Source organism: Protopterus annectens, chromosome 5.part0 (genome assembly GCF_019279795.1).
Source record: "Protopterus annectens isolate FY-2018-M chromosome 5.part0, PAN1.0, whole genome shotgun sequence".
In the NCBI taxonomy this organism is placed as follows: domain Eukaryota; kingdom Metazoa; phylum Chordata; order Ceratodontiformes; family Protopteridae; genus Protopterus; species Protopterus annectens.
In genome coordinates, this window is record NC_056735.1 from 1,194,671,515 (window position 1) to 1,194,695,742 (window position 24,228).

The following is a 24,228-nucleotide window of genomic DNA, read 5'->3' on the forward strand; positions in this document are numbered from 1 at the left end:
AGCAACGGAGATCTCCGTTGCTTATTTTAAAGCTGTCTCGCTATGTTAAACCCATTTAACATAGCAAGACAGGTTAAAAAAAAGCAACGGAGATCTGCGTTGCTTTTTTTAAACCTGTGTCGCTATGTTAAACTCTTTTAACATAGCGAGACAGTGTTTTATACTAACGGAAAAAGTCTGGGCGACCGGACCTTTTTCCGTTAGTATATTGAGGGATTTACAACGGGCACGCTGGTTGGGCTGGCCAATCAGCGTGCACGTTTTTTAGGAGGCATTGTATAAAATCATAGTTAGCTGTAAATTTAAATTTTGCCATTTTTGAAGTAATTCAGGGTAGGTCTCACCATAAGTAGGCATATTTAATATTCTGAGACCTCTCGGCACTATTTTATATTTCAATGATGCTTCTAGATGAAACCTTTGCCACTGTAGCCTTTTAAAGCTAGAGGAAGCAGAACAAAGATTTTATTACTTCAGGCAGATAGGTCTCTGGATTGAACAATGCTGTTTCCTTGAAACCTTTTTTAAAATCCAGACCATTAAAACATCAAGTAATATGGATTATTACATAAAATGTGTCTGTTTTATATATATATATATATATATATATATATATATATATATATATATATATATATATTATTTCATATTATGCAGAATATAAGGCAAATTAATGTACTGATGTATGCAATTTTAATTAGTCTATGTCATAGTTCTATATGTTTTTTCATTGGTCAAACCATATTTTAAATACCAATGTTTTAACTGTTTTTATGAGTCTGAAGAAGCGATCAGCTGACTTAGATCGCGAAAGCGCTTACTCTTGTTAATAAAGTGGTGTGAAACTGCAAGTGAACCATTTCCTACCTTGACTACTACATCTCAGTTACAACTTTATTTCCTGATGTGGATTATTCCATTTTTATCTTCAGCTGTGGAATAACCATTGGTCTTTTCATTTTTTTCGCTTGAGGTGTATACCAGGCGTTTATCCAGCTTTTGTTTTCTTTCACGTGTTTCTTGGACTGTATTTAAAAGTTGGGACATGGCTGAAGGTAATGACAACAATAAGAATCAATGTGAACGACTAGTTGGACTACTACATGTATATTCCAACCCCTTGATGCTAAACCCTATTTTTCCAGTAAATGAAAGAGAACAAGTGGACTATGATACGCATAAGAAGTTCACTGAACTGTATAGAGATCTGGAGAATAAGTTATATAGCTTTAAAAGGCTACAGTGGCAAAGGTTTCATCTAGAAGTATCATTGAAATATAAAATAGTGCTGAGAGGTCTCAGAGTATTAAATATGCCTACTTATGGTGAGACCTACCCTGAATTACTTCAAAAATGGCAGAATTTAAATTTACAGCTTAGCTATGATTATATGCATTTGCTTATAGAATTTTTTAAACCACAAGAAAAAGAGCTAGCCGATGAGATAAACAGGCTACAAGAACAACTGATTAATAATTTTCCTATAGAGGTACTAGGCAGTAAATTAGATGAACTTGCTGACAATATACAGGGCTATGATAAGAGGTTGCAGAATACTAAAACTAAAAAATTGCAAAAGGACCTCAATGACTTTCAATGTAAAGAGGTATTTTCGTGGCCAAGAAGAACAGCTGTGAGTACAGAAAATGGAGAAAAAATGACTACAGTACAGATTTCTGAAAATTCAAATATGCATAGTACTGCCCCTTTAAATCAGAATCCCTGTGAGAACAATGATGTCAGCAGAGAGAGAGTATGTATAGAACCTCCCACATTTGAAAATGGTGGAATGGCAAAAGAAACTTTCCAAATGGCTTGCACTAACAGAAGGATGGATTCCAGTGTTAATTCTGATTCAGTAGCTTTTTTGGAGCAAAAGGAAGCTACACAAACCTCAATCCTTCCATTTGTGTTAAAGAAGGCGCTGCCAATAAGGGACAGGTTGAGCAGCAGGAATTGAAGAGGGAGAATGGGATTACAGCAGAGAGAACGAGTGACTCCTGCATATATGAACACCAGGAGCAAGAACCAACAAAAAACTTGGTAATTAATATATCTAGCTTTTCTTTAACTGATGCACAAGCCTCGTTGTTAAATAGAGGCCTGAACTTTATTCCAGCACAGAAAACAGTATTAACTGATTTATTAAAAGGCTGAAGTTATTTTCTCGTAACCTAACACCTTTGTACCCAAGATACATCCCACAGTTGAAACTTTCACTAATGTGTGTGAGCATGAAATTAGAGAGATGCATGCTAAAAATCTTCCACCTAGATTTTATAACTTGAGTAAATCAGAAACTGAAGCACTGTCAGAACTAATAGATTCTCACAGCATTGAAATTAGGCCCGCTGACAAGGGGGGCAATGTAGTAGTAATGGATAAGGTTTTTTATTACAAGAAAATGATGGAACTTTTGAATGATACAGATACTTGTGTTGAACTAAATGAGAGACAAGTACAAGGTATAATTGACAGGATATCTGTATATATTTTTGACTTATTGATTTCTAATTATGTATTAGAGGAATTGTTTGACTACTTTCATATAGAACATCCAACTATACCCATTATTTATGGTCTACCTAAAATTCACAAAGACATCACACAGCCCCCTATGAGACCTATTGTATCTAGTAAAGGATGGGCCACAGAAGCCATCTCAATTTGTATTGAACAAAATTTACAAATAGTCCTAAAATCATGTGAGACTATACTAAGGGATACAAAGGCATTTCTGCGACTGTTATATAATAAGACCAGGAATATTAATAGAAATTATATGTTTGTGACAATGGGTGTCACTTCACCGTTCACAGTGGTACCGAATAACTGGGGTATTGAGAAAATACGTGATATTCTGACCTTGAAACAAGTTTTTCAAAGCACTAAGATTAATTTGATATGTGAGTTGCTTGATATTGTCCTAGAAAATAATTTCTTTATATTCAATGACAAGTTTTATCTACAGAAAGTTGGTGTAGCAATGGGCACGGCTTGTGCTAACAACTACGCCAACTTAGCATTGGCTGCATGGGAAAAAGATCATGTATTAAGTGCTAGCAATAAATATGCTGGCAAAATTGTATGGTATATACGTTTTGTAGATGACGTCTTCCTGTTATGGGATGGTACTAGTGAAGAGTTGCAAGAGATGGTGGAGTACTTACATAGCACCACTGAATTTTTAAGATTCACTAGTCAACATTCCAGGGACTCTATTGAGTTCCTAGATGTTTTGGTTAAGAAGACAGCGTTAGATGAACTTATAACAGGGTTGTATAGAAAATCTACATGGAGAAATAGTATCTTACATAAGACTAGTATGCATCCAACATTTGTACATAAAAATGTAGTGAAAGGACAATATATGAGAATAAGCCGCTTACATAATACAGATGAAGGCTTTGTGAAGACGATGACTATATTAGAGAAAAACTTCTTAAACAGAGGTTATAGTAAGAAAGACATAAATGAAAGCTCTAAATATTCCATTGAAAATAGGGATGGGAGATGTAAACCGCTCTTCTCAAATACTATAGAAGATGTTAAAAGCAAGGAAGGTCATGATTTTAAAGTTAGATTCCCTTTAACTTATTTAAGTGACATCAGAAGGTTCTGTAATATTTTTGAGAAGAATTGGAATGTTTTATTGTCGGATCCTGACTTGAGAGAATTTTTAGAAGATAGACCCAGCTTTTCTTTTAGAAATAAGAGGTCCTTAAAAAGGCAACTCTGTTATAAATCCAGAAACAATGAAAGAATGATCCTATCTGATAGACAGGGGACTTTTCCTTGCAGAAATTGTACAGCATGTGACTGTTTATATAATAGATCTACATATAAACATCCTACACTAGGATTTATAATTGATATAGATTTTTATGCTGACTGCAGAACACAAAATTTGGTTTATTTCAGCTTCTGCACTGTCTGTCATGCCTTTTATATAGGCAAAACCAATAGGTGTCTAAAGGAACGTATCCTTGAACACCTTAGAGATATAAGAAATAAAAAAGACACAAGTGCTTTAGCAAAACATGTGGAAGAAGAAGATAGGAAACATATTTTTAATTTCATGGTTTTAGAAATAATAAATAAATTAAGAGGGGAGGTGATATAAGGAATAAGGTAGAGGAAGCAGAACAAATATGGATTTTATTACTTCAGGCAGATAGGTCTCCTGGATTGAACAATGCTGTTTCCTTGAAACCTTTTTTAAAATCCAGACCACTAAAACATTAAGTAATATGGATTATTACATAAAATGCGTCTGTTGTATATATATTTTATTTCATCTTATGCAGAATATAAGGCAAATGAATGTACTGATGTATGCAATTTTAATTAGTCTATGTCATAGTTCTATGTGTTTTCATTGGTTGAACCATATTTTAAATACCAATGTTTTAACTGTTTTTATGAGTCTGAAGAAGCGATCAGCTGACTTAGATCGCGAAAGCGCTTACTCTTGTTTAATAAAGTGGTGTGAAACTGCAAGTGAACCGTTTCCTACCTTGACTACTACATCTCAGTTACAACTTTTGGTTTTATAAAGGGCACTACTGTGAAGCTGCAAGTGATTTATTTCCTGACATGGATTATTCCATTTTTATCTTCAGCTGTGGTCTAACCATTAGTCTTTTCATTTTTTTAGGATGCAGACTATGACTCATCCGACCAGGTGTCCATCTCTTCCGATTCGTCCTCAGACCTAGGTTACTCTTTACCTCCTTATGAGGATTCTGATGCTGAGGAATCAATTCCTTCAGCCTCACCACCTGAGAACTACTCCTTTGGGGAAACCCTATATACAATGAGGGATCATTTCCACTGGGAAGGCCAGGATTACTCAGAATCCAAGAAAAGGCTCAAAGACTTCCTTTTATTACCTCAACACAGACCCCTCGCTATTCCGCCAATGATATTGTAGATGCTGTGTTTACTGAATCCAGCTTAAATCCTGATTCCTTACCTCCAGCCCCTGTTAAACCTGACAGATACTACAGAATCCCTGACTCACCTAAATTTCTGTATAAAAGCCCTGTCGCTGACCCTGAAACTATTTCTCAGGGACCCAAAGGAGTTAAGGCCTCATCAGCCAAGAATCCAGTTCCCTATGACAGAGATTCCAGAGCATTAGACAGATGGGGAAAGAAAGTATATACGTCTACAACTTTAGCAATGAGCCTTAAATTGCCAGTTTCACATGCTAAAATATCAGCAATTTTTACTCTCTCAGTTAAAACAAAAAATGCTTCCAGAATCAGATCCTCCTAATTTTAAAGAAATGCAGGATTTATTGCATGCAGCTGAACAAGTGGGAAAGCATACTTTGCAATGTGGTTTTGATTCTCTAGAGGCCTCCTGCAGAGCAGCAGTTACAGGCTCTGTCATTAGAAGACAGGCTTGGTTAATAGAATATACGTTACCAGATCATGTTAAAGCAAAATTATTGGATGCACCTTTGCAGCAGGATGTGTTATTTGGAGTTAAGGCAGAAGAGGTAGTAAAGAAAATGGAGGATAAGGCAAAATCTATGCAAACGGTGAAGGATTTCTTACAGGTTCAGCCTCCTAGATTTAGCAGAAACTGGCCAACTAAGAATTGGTCCTTTCCAGTTACAGACAGACGTGAAAGGGGAAGATACAGACGTCCAAGAGGTAGAGGTCAAACACAAGGTCCTTACAGGCCTCGACAATGGGTTGCATCAGGCCAGAAAGAAGGGGAAGACGGACCACAACCATATAAAAAGCAGCTCCAATGACTTCCCACTAAAGCTACCAAACAATCCTTCTTGGCAGCCCCCTTGGGAAGAAAACTGGCACTCTTCTACCACAATTGACAAATGATCACCAGAGACAAATGGGTTCTCAACATTGTATTTCAAGGTTACAGGTTCCACTTTCACACTCTGCCAAGGTTAAAAGGCATGCCAAATCTGCCACCAAATCAATGGGCAGAGGCTCAAAAACAAATTACAGCACTCATGGATATGAGAGCTATTCAAAAGGTACCATCACAGGAGCAAAGACAAGGATTTTACTCAAGACTCTTTCTGGTACCCAGAAAGGACAAAGCCTGGAGGCCCATTCTGGATCTTTCATCTCTAAACACTTACCTGGATGTTCTGAAATTCAAAATGTTGACATTACAGCAGCTTCTTTCTATGCTGGGCAAGAAAGCTTGGCTCGTGACTTTGGACCTCAAAGAGGCATACCTGTATGTCCTTATCAGACAAAACTGCAGAAGATACCTCAGATTCATAGCTGGTTCAATGCACTACCAATTCTCTGCACTGCCCTTTGGCTTATCTACTGCACCCAGGGTCTTCACAAAGTGCCTGGCACCAGTAATTGCATTTTGCAGACAGAAAGGAATTCAAATTTATCCGTACCTGGATGACTGCCTGATTCAAGCAGAGAGCAAGGACATTCTTCTAAAGCATCTGGCGTTTGTAAAAACGTTATTAAGTTGCCTGGGGTACACAGTAAATGAAAAGAAATCAAAACTAGTGCCCTCAAGAGATTATATTCCTGGGTGCCAGCTTGAACACAACGGCCCAGATGGCTTATCTCACGCCAGACAAACAAGAACAACTGACTCAATACTTTCAATTGATGGCAACAAAGACCCAGCTCCCTGCAAGAAAAATTCTGCAGACCTTGGGTTACATGGCATTTTGCATACTACTAATTCCATATGCCAGACTGCATATGAGGAAACTCCAATGGTACCTAAAGAATGTATGGTCTCAACACTGTCAAAGTTTGGAAACAGTTATACCACTAATTCCTTGCCTTCAACAGGAGTTTCAGTGGTGGGCTCAAGCTTGTCACCTCAACAAGGGACAGCCTTTTACACAACCCACAGCCAGGCAAACACTGACAACAGATGCATCGGATTACGCCTGGGGAGCACACATGGCAGGCAAATGTATTCAGGGCATGTGGACCGCACAACAAAGGCATCTTCACATCAATCAAAAAGAGATGCTAGCTGTACAAAATGCGCTTATAGCTTTCAAGGACCTGCTGCATCCAGGACAACTACTACTAAAGACAGACAACACCACAGTTATGTGGTACATAAACAAGCAAGGGGGCACTCACTCCTACCCCCTATGCAGACAAACTATGACCTTATGGAACACAGCTATAAACCTTCAAGTTCATCTGCAAGCACAATTCCTGCCAGGAGAGAAAAACACACTGGCAGACGACTTAAGCAGAAACATCATGGATCCCCACGAATGGGAGTTGAATCCACAAATATTCAGAATGATAACACAGAAATGGTGGAGCCCAGACGTAGATCTGTTTGCATCCCCAATAAACTGCCAGCTACAAAAATTCTGCACAAGGAGTTACCATCCACAAGCATGGAAAGTGGATGCCCTCTCATTCAGCTGGGAGAACCTACAAGTATACGCTTTCCCACCACTACCTCTCCTGCCAAAGGTACTCATAAAAGCAAACAAATACTACACAGCCAGCTAAAGACCTTAAACCTAGCTGCATGGAAGATTCCTTAGTCAAGCAAGCAATGCCTCTCTCCAAAGCTGTTATGGATGTCATTCTGGAGGCCAGAAGGCCTAGTACCAGGAAAGCCTATTTGGATAAATGGAAGAGATTCTGTGCTTGGAACCAAGCTCACAGCCTTGACCCTCTTGTCCCAAACATTTCTCAGATACTACAATACTTAACTGAGATGCTAGACAAAGGACTCTCCTTCTCATCCATCAAGATCCACGTTTCTGCCATCTCTGCTCATTACAACATGGATCCACCAATTTTCTCTAATGTTAAAACAGTACCCCAGAGGGGCTAAAAACATAAGATCGCCCCGTAGAGCACCTACTCCAACTTGGGACCTCAACTTTGTTTTGGAGAAGCTAACTTTACCTCCTTTTGAGCCAGCCAACACAGCAGAATTAAAATACATCTCTTGGAAAACTGCTCTGCTCCTGGCAATAACATCAGCATGAAGAGTTTCAGAATTACAGGCACTAATGGCATTGGAACCTTTCCTCATTTTCCACCAGGACAGGGTGTCTTTACGAACTAACCCTACTTTTATGCCAAAGGTGGTATCCAGTGTGGCTCTAAACCAAACTATTTACCTGCCAACTTTTTATCCTAAACCACAGAATAAAGGGGAGAGACTACTGCACTCTTTGGACATTCACAGGCAGTTACACTTCTACTTGGACAAAACCAAAGCTTTCAGAAAATCCGAGCAATTATTGGTAGCATATGCTGCAGGAGCACAGGGAAAAGCCATTTCAAAACAGACTATTTCAAAATGGATAGGACATTGTATACATTTCAGCTACACATACCACGGAAAACCTGTACCTAGCAGCATTAGATCTCACTCCACCAGGGCAACAGCCACTTCAACTGCCTACCTCAGGGGAGTACCTACGAAGGATATTTTGGAAGCAGCAACTTGGAGTTCTGTACACACCTTCACCAAGAATTACCATCTGCCTCTATACTCTAAATCCAGAGCTGGCTTCACCACTGCAGTGCTGCAGGGCCTTATAGCCACCCCTAATACCTTATAGGACCAGCCACCCTTCCTCAGCTTTGGGATTCTACCCAAGTGTAATGACTGCAGCAGTGTAACACGATGAACATAGTACAGTTTTATACCTACCATAAATGTAGATGTTCGAGTGTAGACACTGCTGCAGTCCAGGTTACCCTCCCTCCTTCCCCTCTTACTGGCTGGTACGTACCTATGTCTTCTACCCTTACTACCTATGGGGGGAGTATTTGTTGGTAGCTGTAAGTTGTTTTTTGCTTTTCTTATGTATGTTTTATTAGCAATTGGAATTGCCTACATATTTAGAGGCACCTGACATCTGGGGAAAGAAAAACTGAAGAAAATGGCGTCAGCTGCATCTTATATACTTCTGTCGCGCTGACGTCAGGGAGGAGGTGACAGCAACTGACGCCGGACAAAGACTTTGGAACTCTGGCTGACTGCGGGTCCACCTGATGGCAGGATAACCCAAGTGTAATGACTGCAGCAGTGTCTATACTCGAACATCTACATTTATGGTAGGTACAAAACTGTACTTTCTTCTTATTCTAGCAACTTTCTAAGTTAAAAAGAATGATATTTAAAATCTGTTCCTATTTTTGGGCCATTGTATATCCATTATTTTGTTTTTGTCCAGAGCTCTTGCACTAAGAAGTTGAGAGGAATGCATACCTTTCAACTGTTCAAATTTTTGCAGAATGTCCAGATTTTTGCTTCATATATTTTTGGTCTGTTCATCATAAAATTTGTGGATCTGATGTTGTCCTCTTCATTCCTCCTAACGAATGGGTCTCGGATCTGACTCTGCCACTTCTTCCATACTTGGATCCAACTCTCGAGCTGTTCCCTTTACCCATAATGCACTATACCCACACCAGCACCCTAGGTCTCGTTTGCCATGTTCAAAGCCAGATGGAAAATCCAGTCTCTCGACCAATCGTATCCTTTTTCTAGCCTTAGAATTTAGTTGATGTGCTTCTCTCTTGTCTTTTGTTAGGTAGTTCTGTAGCTTAAAAGTTTATAGGGTTAGGATTTCATAGAGTTTTTCCCTTTTAGTGTGTTCAGGTAGCCATTTAGAGTTGGCAATAGTGCGTGTGTATCTGTGTGTTCACTTTTGCTCGTGCAGTCTATCTTATACTCTTTTCCTTTTTCTACAAAACAAAGTAGGAAAAAAAGGGGGTGTCTTGTGTGTGTCGTTCGTGTGTGTGTCGTGTGTGTGTCGTTCGTGTGTGTGTCGTGTGTGTCGTTCGTGTGTGTGTCGTGTGTTGTGTGTGTGTCGTGTGTGGTGTGTGTGTCGTGTGTGGTGTGTGTGTCGTGTGTGGTGTGTGTGTCGTGGTATGTGTCGTGTGTGTGGTGTGTGTGTCCTGTGTGTGTGTGATACCTTAAATAGTTACTGTTAGTGTTTCACAGTAGTGTTTCTTTTTTGTCGGGCTTCAGCCAGGGTTGTTTCTGACAGTTATGGTCTGACAAGCCGTCTCCTGGTTTCAAGAAATGCAGTTCTTGTGGGCACAAAATCCCCAATTGAGATGCCCACAAGGAGTGTGCCTACATTCACGGAGGCTCTCAATAATAATCTGCCCAAGCAACAGAGACCTCCAAAGCATAAACGCAAGCAACTTCCACCCCCTAACACAACCCAAATGACACATAGCCCACAGACTCAGTGTGCCACTCAACCACAGCGAATAAGGCAAAACAACGTATCCAACAGACTAGTCATAGGTGACTCTATAGTCAGGCACACTGATGTCCCAGTCACCAGGCTAAACAAGGAAAAGGTTACTGTCAGTTGCCTGTCGGGTGCCAGGATCCACCACATAACCCACGCACTCGGGTCACTCCACAACAAGTACAAATATTACTCTGTCATTGTCCATGTTGGTATGAACGACCTGAGATGTACTTCCCTGGACTACATGAAAAAAGACATGGAAGAGCTCTCCGATCTTGTAGCCTAGGCAGTTATGACCCTAGCCCTGAGTATCATTCTGCCATCGCCCAGAATGATACCGCAGTACAAGGACAAAATTATTGACTTCAACAATTAGCTAAGCTTCTGGTGTCATTCTAAGGGGATCCAGTATCTGTCTGCTTGGGATGACATGGTCGACAGACCACGATGCTTTGCCAGAGATGGCCTGCACCTGTCACCCCTGGGATTCCGGATACTGGCTAAGGCTCTTGCTGCCCCTATAGTGTTTTTTTAGGCAAGGTTCAAATGACAAATTCACCACCGTAAGAGGAACAGGCAAGCAAAAAATTAGGGTAATGCTACTCAATGCTAGAAGTCTAAATCTCAAAATACACTCCCTCAAGGCACTTCTTAAAATGGAGAACATCGATATCTGTGCAGTGACTGAGACCTGTTTCAAGACTCCAGAGAGCACCCCTGCACTACAAGGCTATAACTCATACCACACTTTTCGGCCATGTAACCTGGACCGGAACACCAAAGGCGGAGGTGTGTCCATATTCATTAAGGATATCCACACCTCCAGGCTAGTTGCTCAGCATAATGCATCTGAGGTTATCCAAGTGCAGCAAACTCTGGGCAAAACTGCAATCCAAATTGTAGCTTGCTACAGATCACCACCATGCCCCAGGATTCCCACTCCTCTTTTCTTGATGTACTGGAAAATATTAGGGTTCAACCAAACAGCCTAATAATGGGTGATTTCAACTACCCCACCATTAACTGGGAAAACTACTCGTGTACCAACTCCTTCACACAACGCTTTCTGGAATTCATAAACTCCGATGCCCTGGAACAACTTATCCACACCCCCACCAGGGGCAACAATATCCTAGACCTAGTCATTACCAACATAAGTGACAGGTGTTCCACACCTGAAGTCAACTCCTCGTTGGCCCGATCCGACCATAAGCTAATTACCCCTGATATCCACATCCCACCCCCACCCCCACCCCCATTAAGGAAACCACAGTAAAAAAATTCTTCAAAGCCAACTTTATGCTTCTTAAGACAGAAGTGATTAACTTCATGGCACCCATGCAGATGGACAATACAGTTACGACTGCTGAATCCTACAGAAATGCACTCTAAAAGCGCTTACACGAGTGCATGGCTAGTGCTATCCCAAACAGAACTAAGACGCTATCCTCCAGAAAAAGGAAGCCAATCTGGTGGTCCCCTGCCATAAACCAACTGTACAACAGAAGGAGGAAATTGTTGCAAAAGAGAGTAAAATCCCATGAGTTGAGGAGCTCCCTAGTCAGCCTCAGTAAGAAGCTGAGATCCCTTGTAAGATCCACCAAAGCTAGCTACGAAAACAAAATCATTATTGATTCTAAGGACAACCACAAAGCATTCTATAGCTATGTCAAGAATCTCAATGGCAACACCCAGATCTGCTCTGAGTTGCAATAAAACGACACAAAAATTACAGAACCAATTGATATTGCTAACATCCTGGCAGATAGGTTCAGTGCTAACTTTACACCCCCCCCACCGCGTAAAGGGCTCATATCTATACAAGAAGAATGCAGAGTCCCTGTAATCACAACTACACAGGTAAAAGCTGCACTCGCTAAAGCCAAAAACACAGCATCCATGGGACCGGACAACATCCCAGGCTGCATTTTACACAAACTTCAGAACAAACTGGCTCCCCACCTAAGCACCATGTTCAGTCATAGCCTCACATCAGGCTTTGTGCCCACTGAATGGGGTACAGCAACAGTTATCCCACTCCACAAAGGGGGAGCCACCACTGATCCTGGGAACTATTGCCCTATTAGCCTGAAGAGCCTGGTCTGCAAGGCCATGGAACATATCATCATGGAACTCATAAACAAAGACATTGGTAACCTCCAAACTCTGGATCTCACCCAGTTTGGGTTTGTGAAAGGCAGATCATGCCTCCTGAACCTGATCAACTTCTTTGAGGCAGTCACCAAAGCCGTAGATGAGGGTAAGGTGGTTCACACAGCCTATCTCGACCTTGACAAGGCTTTCGATACCATCTCCCATTATGGAATTTTAGCTAAACTCACTAAACTAGGTATAAATCCCTATGTCACAAGATGGGTTGCCAACTGGCTGACTGACGGAACCCACACTGTAAAAGTTGCACACTCCAAATCTGACCTCAAACCAGTGACAGGTGGAGTATAACAGGGTTCAGTCCTGGGACCTCTCCTGTTTGGTATCTACTTCTCTGAAGTACAGGCTAACACAGAAGGCCTCTGGCTAATGAAGTTTGCAGATGACTGCAGACTAGGAGCCATAGTAGAGTCCCCAAATGATGTGGAAATCCTACAGAAGGGCCTCGCTGAGACAGATGCCTGGTGTCAAGAGCCATGGCTTCAAGCTCAATGCCAAAAAGTGCATTGACATCACCTTTGGTAAAAACTCTGTACCCATGAACTACTACATATACAGCAGTCTATTTAACACTAAATGTGTGATGAGACCTTGGGACCCAGGTGGACAGTAGTCTGTCCTTTGATAGTCACATCGCCGCAGTAGTCAGGAAGTCCTTCTACGTGGCACACCTCATCATAAAAGGGTTCTCATCCAGGAAAAAAGAGGTCATTGTTCCCCTCTACTCGACACTCATTAGACCCATTATAGAGTACAACGCCCCTTTTGGAATGTACCTCACAAGACATCTGCAGCAGCTGGAAAGGCCACAGAAGTACCTCACAAAGAGGATTACTGACCTCAAACAGATGCCCTACACTGACGGTCTCAAAAAAACTCCAGCTTTACTCCATAGCATATCGTCTACTCCGAGGTGATCTCTGGTCTAACATATAAAGCTATATCAACCCCAGAGCTGTTGGACATGCTACACCTAAAGAAATCCCAATCCCTCCGAGCTACATGCTCTAGGAACCTAAACCTTGCCACCACAATAAACAGGACATGCTGGAGGGATAGAATCCCGTCCCAGGGACTTCCCATACTCTAGAACAGACTACCCGCCTAGGTCAAGCAAAGTTCTTCATTAGCACTCTTCAAGAAAAATCTTGATGAGTGGATGAGAAATAGTAAATACACCCTGGGGATCACTTCTGTGTCTCTTGCTCAACAGTGGTACAGGAAAATAACTTTCTTGGGTGGCGTAAGCCAGGGAAACCTGTTGGCTAGGCTTACGTAGGCCCTCGGGCCGATAGCCTAGCACCTACCTATGAACCTACTGTTTAGGCACTGATCATCTCAAAGCATCTTGTGACATCTGTTGTTCCTTTAATTTTTGTGTTGCAACAAACTTATCTTGAGGGATCTTCTTCCTTCAGCTTCCGAGGCTCAGGCCACCTCCATGGCTTTATCTTCCTCCTCCAAGGACCCTAAGAAGAAGAGGTCTCTTTCTGCCTCTGAGAGAACCTTGGAGCCCAAAACTAAATCTAAGAAAACTTTGGATCTGACTTCCTCTGATCCAAAGGAGTCTAATATCTTACAGGATCCATAGGCCTCCTTTGGTCTGACTGAGATCATCACCGTATCTCTTCCTGTTTCTTCGGCTCTGACATCAGATTCTAGGGCTCTGGATTCAAGAGCTTGAAGCAGGTCCCCAAGTCAGCTAGGACAGTCCCAGAAAGCAAAGCTCAGGTATTGCAGACCTCCCTCATCAGCTTGCAGACATGGACAGGATGATGAGGAAGTTTCTCAAGATCCAGATTCAGATGGGGGTATTGTCAGCTCCGTCCCCTATTGGATCTGTGAGCCATACCATCAGCTTCAGAGGTGCAGGCTTCAGGATTCCCAAGACTGTCAGCATCGGCATCAGGGAAACCACCTTCCTCAAATCCATTATGCCCTCTGATCAGCCCTTTTCCTGTTTCTTCGTAGCAGACCAGATCTCTGAGTTGAGATGTTGGCGCTGGGTCAGTTGGGGATTGGATTGGCTTCATCTTTGTCTGAGTCTTCTCTTCCCCTGGTGCTTTTACCCTTGACAGCTCGGTTCTGATTCCTTCTGGAGTGAGTTCTAACTGCCTCTCCTTCATTGCTTCAGCTCAGAGGGAGGAGGAAGGGAACTTCTCCGGGCCAGTCAGCTTTCCCAGTAGGCAGAGGGTATTCTTCCTTGGTGGAGAACCGTCTTCTGATGTCCTGCACCATACTCCTTCGCCCCCATTGGGTCATGGCCTTGACCTTACTCATCCTGCTCCAAGCCAACCCGCCCCAAGCTGTTTCCAAGCTCTTCCTGCTGAGGAAGGATCCCCTTCTAATACATCCCCAGAGTATTGAGCAGAGGAATCCCTGCCCCCGAAGGAAGACGTGCAGAAGTAGGCATATCGACTCCCCGATGGAGTCATTGACCGAAGACACTGACGTTGATGAGAGAGAAGGATCTCTTCAATTCCCACATGATGACGTCTCCTTCAGAGACATTATAGAGATTCTGAAGCAGAAAGGTGGGTGGTCTGTCCAACCTCCTCCTTCTGAAGAGTCAGTGTTCTTGGAGGCTTTCAGGACGGGCCCATCTGCATCCTGGGTGACTGGATGACCTAGTTGATTTGGAATCCTGCCGGGCATGGAAAGAACTGTATACCATTGAACCTATTCCTAAATGCCCTGATAGGTTCCTGTCCCCACCAGCTGATAAGAAACACTGGAGCCAGGGTCCTGTAACTGATGTCATCATGGTGGCAGCAGCCACTAAAAAAGAACTGTCAGAGGAGACCGCCAATGTCAGTCTGCCTAACAAGGAGTCTAGAGTGTTAGACAGGATCGGAAAGCGCATTTATGCCTCAGCCAGTTTCATGCTGCAGTCGTTGAATTATTTAGCTAATTTTACCCAACTGCAGAGAGAGCTGATCAAAGAGCTCTCAGCTTCTCTTTCTGAGTCCATGCCTGTGGAGGAGCTTAAGACTTTCTCCCACACTGGCCACTCTGTCATCTGTTGCTAACTCTTTGAGGCTAATTTCCCATATAGTGAATGTATCTGTCGGGCTGCTGGTTCAGGCCTATTCCTAAGGAGGCATACCTCTGATGAGACTGTGATTTTGCGGAGCTCTTCAGGGAGTCCGTTGTTAATGTCCCCTTCATCGACACTCACTCTTGTGAAAAGGACCGAAAGACCCTTTCTGCCATTGGGATTACATTTTCTATATCGCCGAGGTTCTTTTTGAAGAACCAGCGTAGAGGCAAGAAAATGTGGTTCCACATATCCCAAGGGCCTTTCCAGGGCTCGTGCGGGGAGCCTTCTTCCAGGAGCAGAGGAAGAGGGTTTATTGGTTGATGTCACCCTAGATAGAGTTAGAGGGGGCCTGCAGAACCAGGGCTTTAGGGATACTTTCCCTGACGAGCCCCATCAGCACTCCTGACCGACTGTCCATCTCTGAAGGCAGTCAGGGGTTGACTTTCCTTGTACCCAGAAGCCTGGACACACTTGACAAACAATTCTTGCGTGCTAAACATAACATCCAGAGGCTATTGCATCCTTTTTTCTCTCCCCCCTCCAAACGCCAGCAAAAACATCCCAGATAACACCTGGTCACAAGAAATTCAAAAATTACTGCAAAAATTAGTCATCCAGGATTCAGAACTTACTCCTGTTTCCTTATGGTGCCAAAAAAGACAGGGGACCCAAGACCCATACTAGATCTAAGCAAGTTGAACCTTTATGTAAAGAAGTAAATGTTCTGAATGGTTACGGTTCAGTCCATTCTGCCTCTGTTGTGCAAGGACGATTGGATGTGGTCAGTAGATTTCAAGGATGCATGCTGTCATATCAAAATAGACAGGCACTCAAGGAGATTCCTGCGCTTTCGACTGGAGCCAGTCACTTTCAGTTCAGAGCACTGCTCTTTGGGCTCACCACAGCCCCCCCCCCCCCGGGTGTTCTTCAACTGTATGGCAGTTGTAGCAGTTTACATGAGACTCAAAGTATTCCAGGTGTTTCCATTCTTAGACCATTCGCTCCTCACTGCCCCCATGAGCCAGCAACTTCTCCAAACAGAGATTATCTGATTCAAATCCTCACACACACTGGGTATCACCATAAATTTAGACAAGTACAGTCTGACTCCTGTGCAGAACCTTGAACTCATAGGAACACAGTTGAAGACGAGGAATCAAATAGCATCTTTCCCCCTTCATTGCATAACAGCACTGAGGAATCAAGTTTGGGAGCTATTATCCCACCCCCGCATGCCTAGTTTTACAAGCTTTGGGGTTGATGTCAGCAGCAATCTTATTAGTTCCTCTCTCAAGGTTCTTTATGAGAGTTCTTCAATGGACATTAGCAGTACAATGGTTTATACTCTGCCAACCTGTATTTATTTCCATCAGACTGACACCAATCTGCACGTCACATTCGTTGGTGACTTCTGTCAGGCAAACAATTTTTAGGCAGGGCCTTCTTGATTCCCCCTTCCAATGGCCACAGTGACGATGGAGGCTTTCCACCTGGGGTGTGATGGGGTCATTACAAGGGAAAGGTGGTCCATGACACGTGGTCCCCTCTGGAGACCAGGATACATACTGATATCCTCGAGATGAAAGCTGTCCTTCCAATGTTGCAAGCCTTTCAGGATGTTCTCCCTCTGAGGACGTTTGCAGTTCACACTGACAACATGTCTGTAGTCTGGTACATCAACAAGCAAGGAGGAACCCACTCTTACCCCTTGTGCAGAGAGGCCATGAGGGTATGGGAATTTGCGATATATTCGTACCGCTTTCTGGTTGCAGCTCACATTCTGGAGAAAACCAACAAGCTGTCGGACAGACTCAGCAGATCTGTTCTGATTCTGTGTGAGTGGCCCCTCAGTCGATCAGTGGTGAACATGTTCTTCAATCACAGCCTTGCTGCAACCTTTTTCCTCTCCCCTCAAGTGCAGCAAGTTTTTCACTCTGATCCCTCCTCTGGGGGAGTCCCCAAGGGATGCTCTGGTACACGATTGCCCCCCGGGCCTTCTTTATACTTATCCCCCTCTTGTGCTCATCCCAAAATATCTTCAGAAGGCAAGCAGGCTGAAGAGCTCAGTCATCCTCATTGCCTCCTTCTGGGCTCAGCAAATATGGTTCCCCTTCCTCTGGTTTCATCTAAAATATCCTCCATGGATACTGGAGCCAAGACAGAATGATCTCTCTCACCTGTCAGGTTTGCAATATCCCAGTCTTTATGCCCTCAAACTGACTGCATGGTTGGTTTCTCCACTTCCAACCTTAGTAAGACAGTACAGGCTTGCTTCCTCTATTCATAGCATCATCCTAGCCTCACATATGAGTTCAACTAAGAAAGTCTATAACAGTAAATGGAAAAAGTTTGTTGTCTGGGCTGCTAGTAAAAACATTAATTCCCATCTCTGCACCACACTCAGATATTTTACTTTTCCTTTGTACCCTGTTTGAAGAAGGAGTAAGCTTTTCTACCCTTAAACTCCAGCTGCTGCAATTTCTAATTTTCACACGGTTAGTCAGTCCCACTCCTTGTCTACCTTTAGATTATGCAAAATATTTGAGAGGTATCTTTTTATTGAGACCACCCATTAAAGATACTTCCCCGCCTTGGGACCTCACCGTCGTGCTGCAGAGTTTGACTCAAGACCATTCGAACCAGCAGCCAGTTGTGACTTGAAGTCTTTATCATGGAAGACCATCTTTTTAGTAGCCATTACTTCAGCAAAAAGGATTTCTGAGCTACAGGCCTTATCTTCTAAATCTCCTTACATAACCTTTCATAAGTTTCACTCCATACTAATCATTCCTTTATGCCTAAAATAGCTACAGAAACCAACATCAACCAATCTATTCAGTTGCCGGTATTTTTTCCCCACCTTTTCTAATAATAATAATAATAATAATAATATACCCTACATCTCCTTGATGTTCATAGGCAACTAAGTTTTTATTTGCATAGAACAAAATAGCATTAGAAGTCAGACCAACTGTTCATAGCCTTTTCTGATAACAGATGGGTCAAGCAGTATCAAAGATCACAATCTACTTCTTTACCCCAGAGCTAACCTTTTCCAGGAACCAGCATGGAGGTAAGAAGTTGTGGTTCCAAAAATCTCAAGGTCCTTTTCAAGATTCACAGGGGAGACCTTCCTCCAAGAGGCAGAGGGGGAAATGGTTATAATGGCAGATGCCACCCTCGTGGCAGAGTGGGAAATGGTTATAATGGCAGATGCCACCCTCATGGCAGAGTGGGTCTGATGAATCAAGGGTCTCGGGATTCTTTATCGGACGGACCCAATCAGCCATCCTGAGGGATTGCCCAACTGCTTATCTCTGGAGTTGGTTGGAGGACATTTGTCTTTACACCAAACAGCCTGGGAAGCAGGCACAAAAGATTGTTGGGTGTTTAAAAATTATGTCCAGAGACTATTCAGTACCCTTTTTCCAGAAAACCTCTCCAAGCAATACCCTCCCTGATGTTCCACCCAATCAAAGGGAGGCTGCAGTGTTAGAAATTTCAAAGCTGCTCTTAAGAGTCATCCAAAGTGTTCCCCCAGGCCAGCTTGAATCAAGCATCTACTGCAGATTCTTTTTAGTGCCCAAAAAGATGGGGGACTTGAGGCCCATTCTGGACCTTACCTCCCTCAACAAATCGGTTGCCAATTCAAAGTTTTGGATGGTCACAGTACAGTCCATTCTGCCCTTCCTGCAGAAGGACAACTGCATGTGCTCTGTAGACCTTCAGGATGCATATTATCACATCAAGATGAACAGGCGCTCCAGAAGGTTCCTCCAATTCTAGCTAGGAGCCAATCATTATCAGTTCAGAGTGCTGCCCTTTGGTATCACCACAGCTCCCAGGGTGTTCACCAAATGCATGTCAGCCATGGCAGTTCACCTGAGACTGCAAGGATTCCAGGTGTTTCCATACCTCAACAATTGGCTCCTAACTGCTCCCACCAGGCATTGACTTCTAGAAGCCAGAGAATTCCTGTTCCACTTAGCCTCGACCTTGGGCATCAGTATCAGCCTGAAAAAAAGTCTCCGCTTCAACTGGTCCAAGTCGTAGATTTCATCGGATCCCATTTGGAATACCATTCACTCTGTAGCCCTTATTTCTCTAGACAGAATTTCCACCTTAAGGGCTCATGTCAAACTGGTAATGGGCATCCCCCCCCCCCCAGCAAGTCTTGTCCTAAGGGCCCTGGGGTCCATGGTGGCCACAGTCACCCTGGTATCATTAGCTCGCCTTCACATGAGAGTACTTCACTGGACCTTAGCAGTCCAGTGGTCACTCCTGTACTACCCATTGAATTAACCAATCAGGATTTCATGAGCATGTCTCTTCTATGGTGTATCCAAGGATGATATTCAGGGCTGCCTGTTCATCCTTCCCCTTCCCAAGGCCACTGTGACCATGGATGCATCCCAGATGTTCTTAGTGTTTCACTGTTGCAGTCATTACATTTGGGTTATCTACCTGCAGGTAGCCCTCAGCCGGCTTGAATATCAAAGTCTTGGATTCCTGCATCGGATGCTGTCTCTTCTTCCATGATGTCAGGTCATCAGGGGTATAAAACATGCAGCCGATGCCATTGCATCAGTCTTTCTTCCCGCACGGTGCCCGAAGCAGATGCAGTTTGCAAGTGCCGGTCGGCCGACTTCTGAAATTTTCGTTTTCGAGTTTCAGAACCGAAGTCTTCAAAAAAGCTAAGTACCCTGTTGGGGATCCTTTTTCTTGCTCTTAACGGATGTCAGTAAAAGTTAACAATTGTATTGCCTGTGGAAAGCAAATACCTCAAAGATTTTAATTCGTACTGCATTCCATGCTTAGGCCCAGACTACGACGTCCCTCTCTGTTGGTTTTGTGCCTTATTCAACCCCCAGAATATTTGTCATCTGTTTCTTTTTGCAGCAAATTATTTTGGTACTCTGTTTAACTATCCAGAAATGGCTTCGGTAAGCCATCAGACTACCGACCATTCTGAAAAAAGTAAAGATAAAGACAGAGACAGACTGCATATGTCCAAAGCTGTCGACAACGCTTCCGTTAAGCTAGTCACCAGTTCACCGGTACTCAGTGAGGCACTTTCGCAGCCCCTGATACCCGCTACTTCAGATTTGCAGGCCTCTATTGAGACCCATTCGGAGTCAGGTATGCTGCGAGATGCTTCTTCGACTATGGAACCTGTGGATGTCTCTACATTGGATGGGTCCAGAGCCGCTGTGCAGGCACCGACTTCTGAGGGTGTATTCAGGCCTACAGACTTGCATTTCAAGCAGACACCATCTTCTTCGTCAAGGCCTAAAACTCGACTCATGCCTAGAAAACCGACGTCCAAACCGCATGGTCAGGCCCATATGCCTAAAAAACTAATGACAAGAATGGCTGAAGACCTTATTACTTAGGGGAAGCCAGCCTTCACCCTCTAAGAGACCTAGAACTGATTTTCCTTTTGATTCTTCTGATCAGGATTCTGAAATTTCTATTTCTTCTGATTTCCAAGATATGCCCTTATCTTCCTATGAGGATTCTGATGCAGAGGATTCCATTCCCTCTGCTTCCCCTTCAGAAGATTTTTCTTTTGGTGAAACCTTGCACACTCTTAGGGAGCATTTCCATTGGGGAAAGCCAGAATTACTCTGACTCCAAAAAGAGGCTTGGGGAATTCTTACTCCTCCCTGAACACAGGCCTTTAGCTATCCCTCCTGTCCTGGATATTGTAGATTCCTTCTTGGAATCTAGCCTGGCCCCAGACACTTTACCTCCAGCTCCTAGGAAGCCTGACAGGTATTACAGAGTACCTGACTCTCACAAGTTCCTCTTCAAGAATCCTACTGCGGACCCAGAGACCATTTCCCAGGACCTAAAGGCATTAAGGCTACTACTGCCAAAAACCCTACCCCCTCTGATAGAGATTCCAGGGTCTTGGACAGATGGGGTAAGAAGGTATAAACTTATGCTACTTTGGCCATTTGGGCCTTAAACTGTCAGTTTCATATGTTAAAGTATCAGCAGCATATTATGGGACTACGTAAACAGAAAATTATGTTGATTCCTGACTGTGCTAAAAATAAAGAATTACAGGATTTAAAGCATTCTGCTGAACAAGTTGGTAAACATACTTTGCAATGTGGTTTTGACTCTTTAGAAGCATCTTGCAGGGTTGCTGTCACTGGATCTTTACTTAGAAGGCATGCTTGGCTTAAGGAGCAAAATTTGCCAGATCATGTTAAAGCTAAATTACTGGATGCTCCCTTAAACCAAGACCACTTGTTTGGCAACAAAACAGAAGAAGTCCTTAAAAAGATGGAGGAAAAAGCTAAATCTATGCAAACTGTTAAAGATTTCCAGCACGTACAGCCTCTAAGATTTAGCAGGCATTGGCCCTCTAAAAATTGGTCCTTTCCAGTCTCTTCCAGGCCTTCTCATTCCAAACCCAGGGAACAGCAGACCACCTAGGCTACATTCTCAAAGTACTCTCAGGCCTAAGCAGTGGGGGGCTCCCACTTCCAAAGCTGGAAGTAGTAAGACACCCCTCTATGGAAAAATGTCACAATGACTTAACCTTAAACTTTCCAAGCCCTACCCAACTGCTTGCTCCCTTAGGGGGAAAGATCGCCCTGCGTACAAAAAACTGGGAACTCATTACCCGGGACAAATGGGTTTTAAACATAGTTTTCCAAGGATACAGATTCCACTTCCACACCTTACCAACCCCAAACGGTTGGCCAGACCTACCCCCAAATCAGTGGGCAGAGGCTCAACAGCAGGTTCTCTCTCTTCTAAGTATCAGGGCTATTCAGCCTGTCCCAGCAGAAGAAAGGGGACAAGGTTTTTACTGAAGACTTTTCCTGGTACCCAGAAAAGATGGCTACTGGCGTCCTATCCTGGACCTCTCTATTCTAAACACCTTTTTGGTAATCCCAACATTCAAAATGCTAACACTTCAACAGCTGCTTCCTATGCTAGGCAAAGATGCCTGGTTGGCAACCTTAGAATTAAAGGAAGCTTACCTGCACATCCCAATAAGGGAATCTTGCAGGAAGTACCTACGCTTCAGAGCAGGGTCCATGCACTATCAGTTCTCCGCACTTCCCTTTGGCTTATCTACTGCGCCCAAGGTATTCACAAAGTGTCTAGCTCCAGTCATTACATTTTTCAGGCAAATAAATATTCAGATATACCCATATCTGGACGATTGTCTAATTCAGGCAGAAAGCCAGGATATGCTACTAAAACATCTGGCATTTGTAAAGAAACTTCTAACCTCACATGGGGTACACCATAAATGAAAATAAATCTAATCTAGTACCCTGCCAACAAATTGTATTCCTGGGAGCAAGCTTGAACACAGCTTCCCAGATGGCTTACCTCACGCCAAAGAAGCAAGTTTATTTGACAGCCTACTTCAAGCTACTGGCCACAAAGACCCAGCTATCTGCAAGGAAAATCCTGCAAGCCCTGGGGTTCATGGCCTGTTGCATTCTAATAATTCCATATGCAAGACTGCATATGAGGAAACTACAATGGTAGCTAAAAAGCCTATGGTGTCAACATTCTCAGGACCTGGAATCAATGATTCGTATTATTCCTTGCATAAAGACAGAGTTCCTTTGGTGGGCAGAGGCCTGCCACCAGAACAAGGGACTCCCATTCACTCTACCCCCTGCCGCCCAAACCCTAACAGACGCTTCAGACTATGCATGGGGAGCTCACTTGGCAGGGCAAGTGCATTCAGGGCAAATGGAACCAGCGTCAGATGCACCTGCATATCAATCAGAAAGAAATGTTAGCTGTACAGAATTCCCCGACAGCCATCAAGAACCACATTCTTCTAGGACAGTTATTGGTAAAGACAGACAACACCACTATTATGTGGTACATAAGCAGGGGGGAACCCACTCGTACCCTCTCTGCAGACTAGCCATGGCTCTGTAGAACACAGCCTTGAGCTACCAAGTGCACCTACAAGCTCAATTCCTGCCAGGCAAGCTAAATTCACTGGCAGACGACCTCAGCAGAAATCTCATGGACCCACACGAGTTGAAGCTGGAACCAAAGATATTCAAGCTTTTGAGAAACAAATGGGGAAATCCAGAGATAGACCTGTTTGCCTCCCCTCAGAACTACCAATTGGGCAAATTTTGCACAAGGACTTCCCACAGTCAAGCTTGGAAAGTGAATGCCCTGTCCTTCACCTGGGAAAGCCTCTCAGTTTATGCCTTTCCCCCTCTGCCTCTCCTCTCGAAAGTTCTGCTAAAGATCAAACAGGACAAATCAAGGACAATACTGATTGCACCAGACTGGCCACGCCAACACTGGTACCCCCAATTGCGCATTATGTCACTGCTGGAACCATGGCACCTGCCTCAGATCCCTCCCCTGCTGTCCCAGCAGGAGAGCCAGATTCTGCACCTTTAACTTCAAACCCTGAACCTTGCAGCCTGGCTAATTCCTTCTGCTGTCTAATAACATCCCTCAGTAAGCAGGTGCTAGATGTCATTCTGAAGGCCAAGTACTAGAAAGTCCTATGCTGAAAAGTGGAAAAGATACTGTTTCTGGTGCCAGACTCAGGGGATGGGCACAACGGTTCCCAGCTTACCGCATATTCTTCAGTACTTAACAGAGATGCTCCACAAGGGCCTTTCCTTCTCATCAGTTAAAATTAATGCCTTTGCCATTTCAGCTCATTATATCAGCTCATTATAATACTGAACCACCCCTCTTCTCGCACCCCCTGCTAAAGCAATTCCTCAGAGGGGCCAAAACTTTAAGACCACCCAGGAGAGCCCCTACTCCAGCCTTC

At 43.4% G+C, this 24,228-nt stretch overlaps 1 protein-coding gene across 1 annotated transcript in view; it reads left to right on the plus strand.

The window, feature by feature from the left end:
• The first annotated feature begins 1,045 nt into the window (after positions 1-1,045).
• LOC122802337 (ras GTPase-activating protein 2-like) overlaps positions 1,046-24,228 on the plus strand; it is a 1,675,609-nt gene continuing 1,652,426 nt past the window's right edge. Inside the window, exon 1 of the mRNA XM_044071975.1 lies at positions 1,046-1,598. Coding sequence (XP_043927910.1) covers positions 1,046-1,598 — 553 coding nt within the window. The remainder of the gene's footprint in view (positions 1,599-24,228) is intronic.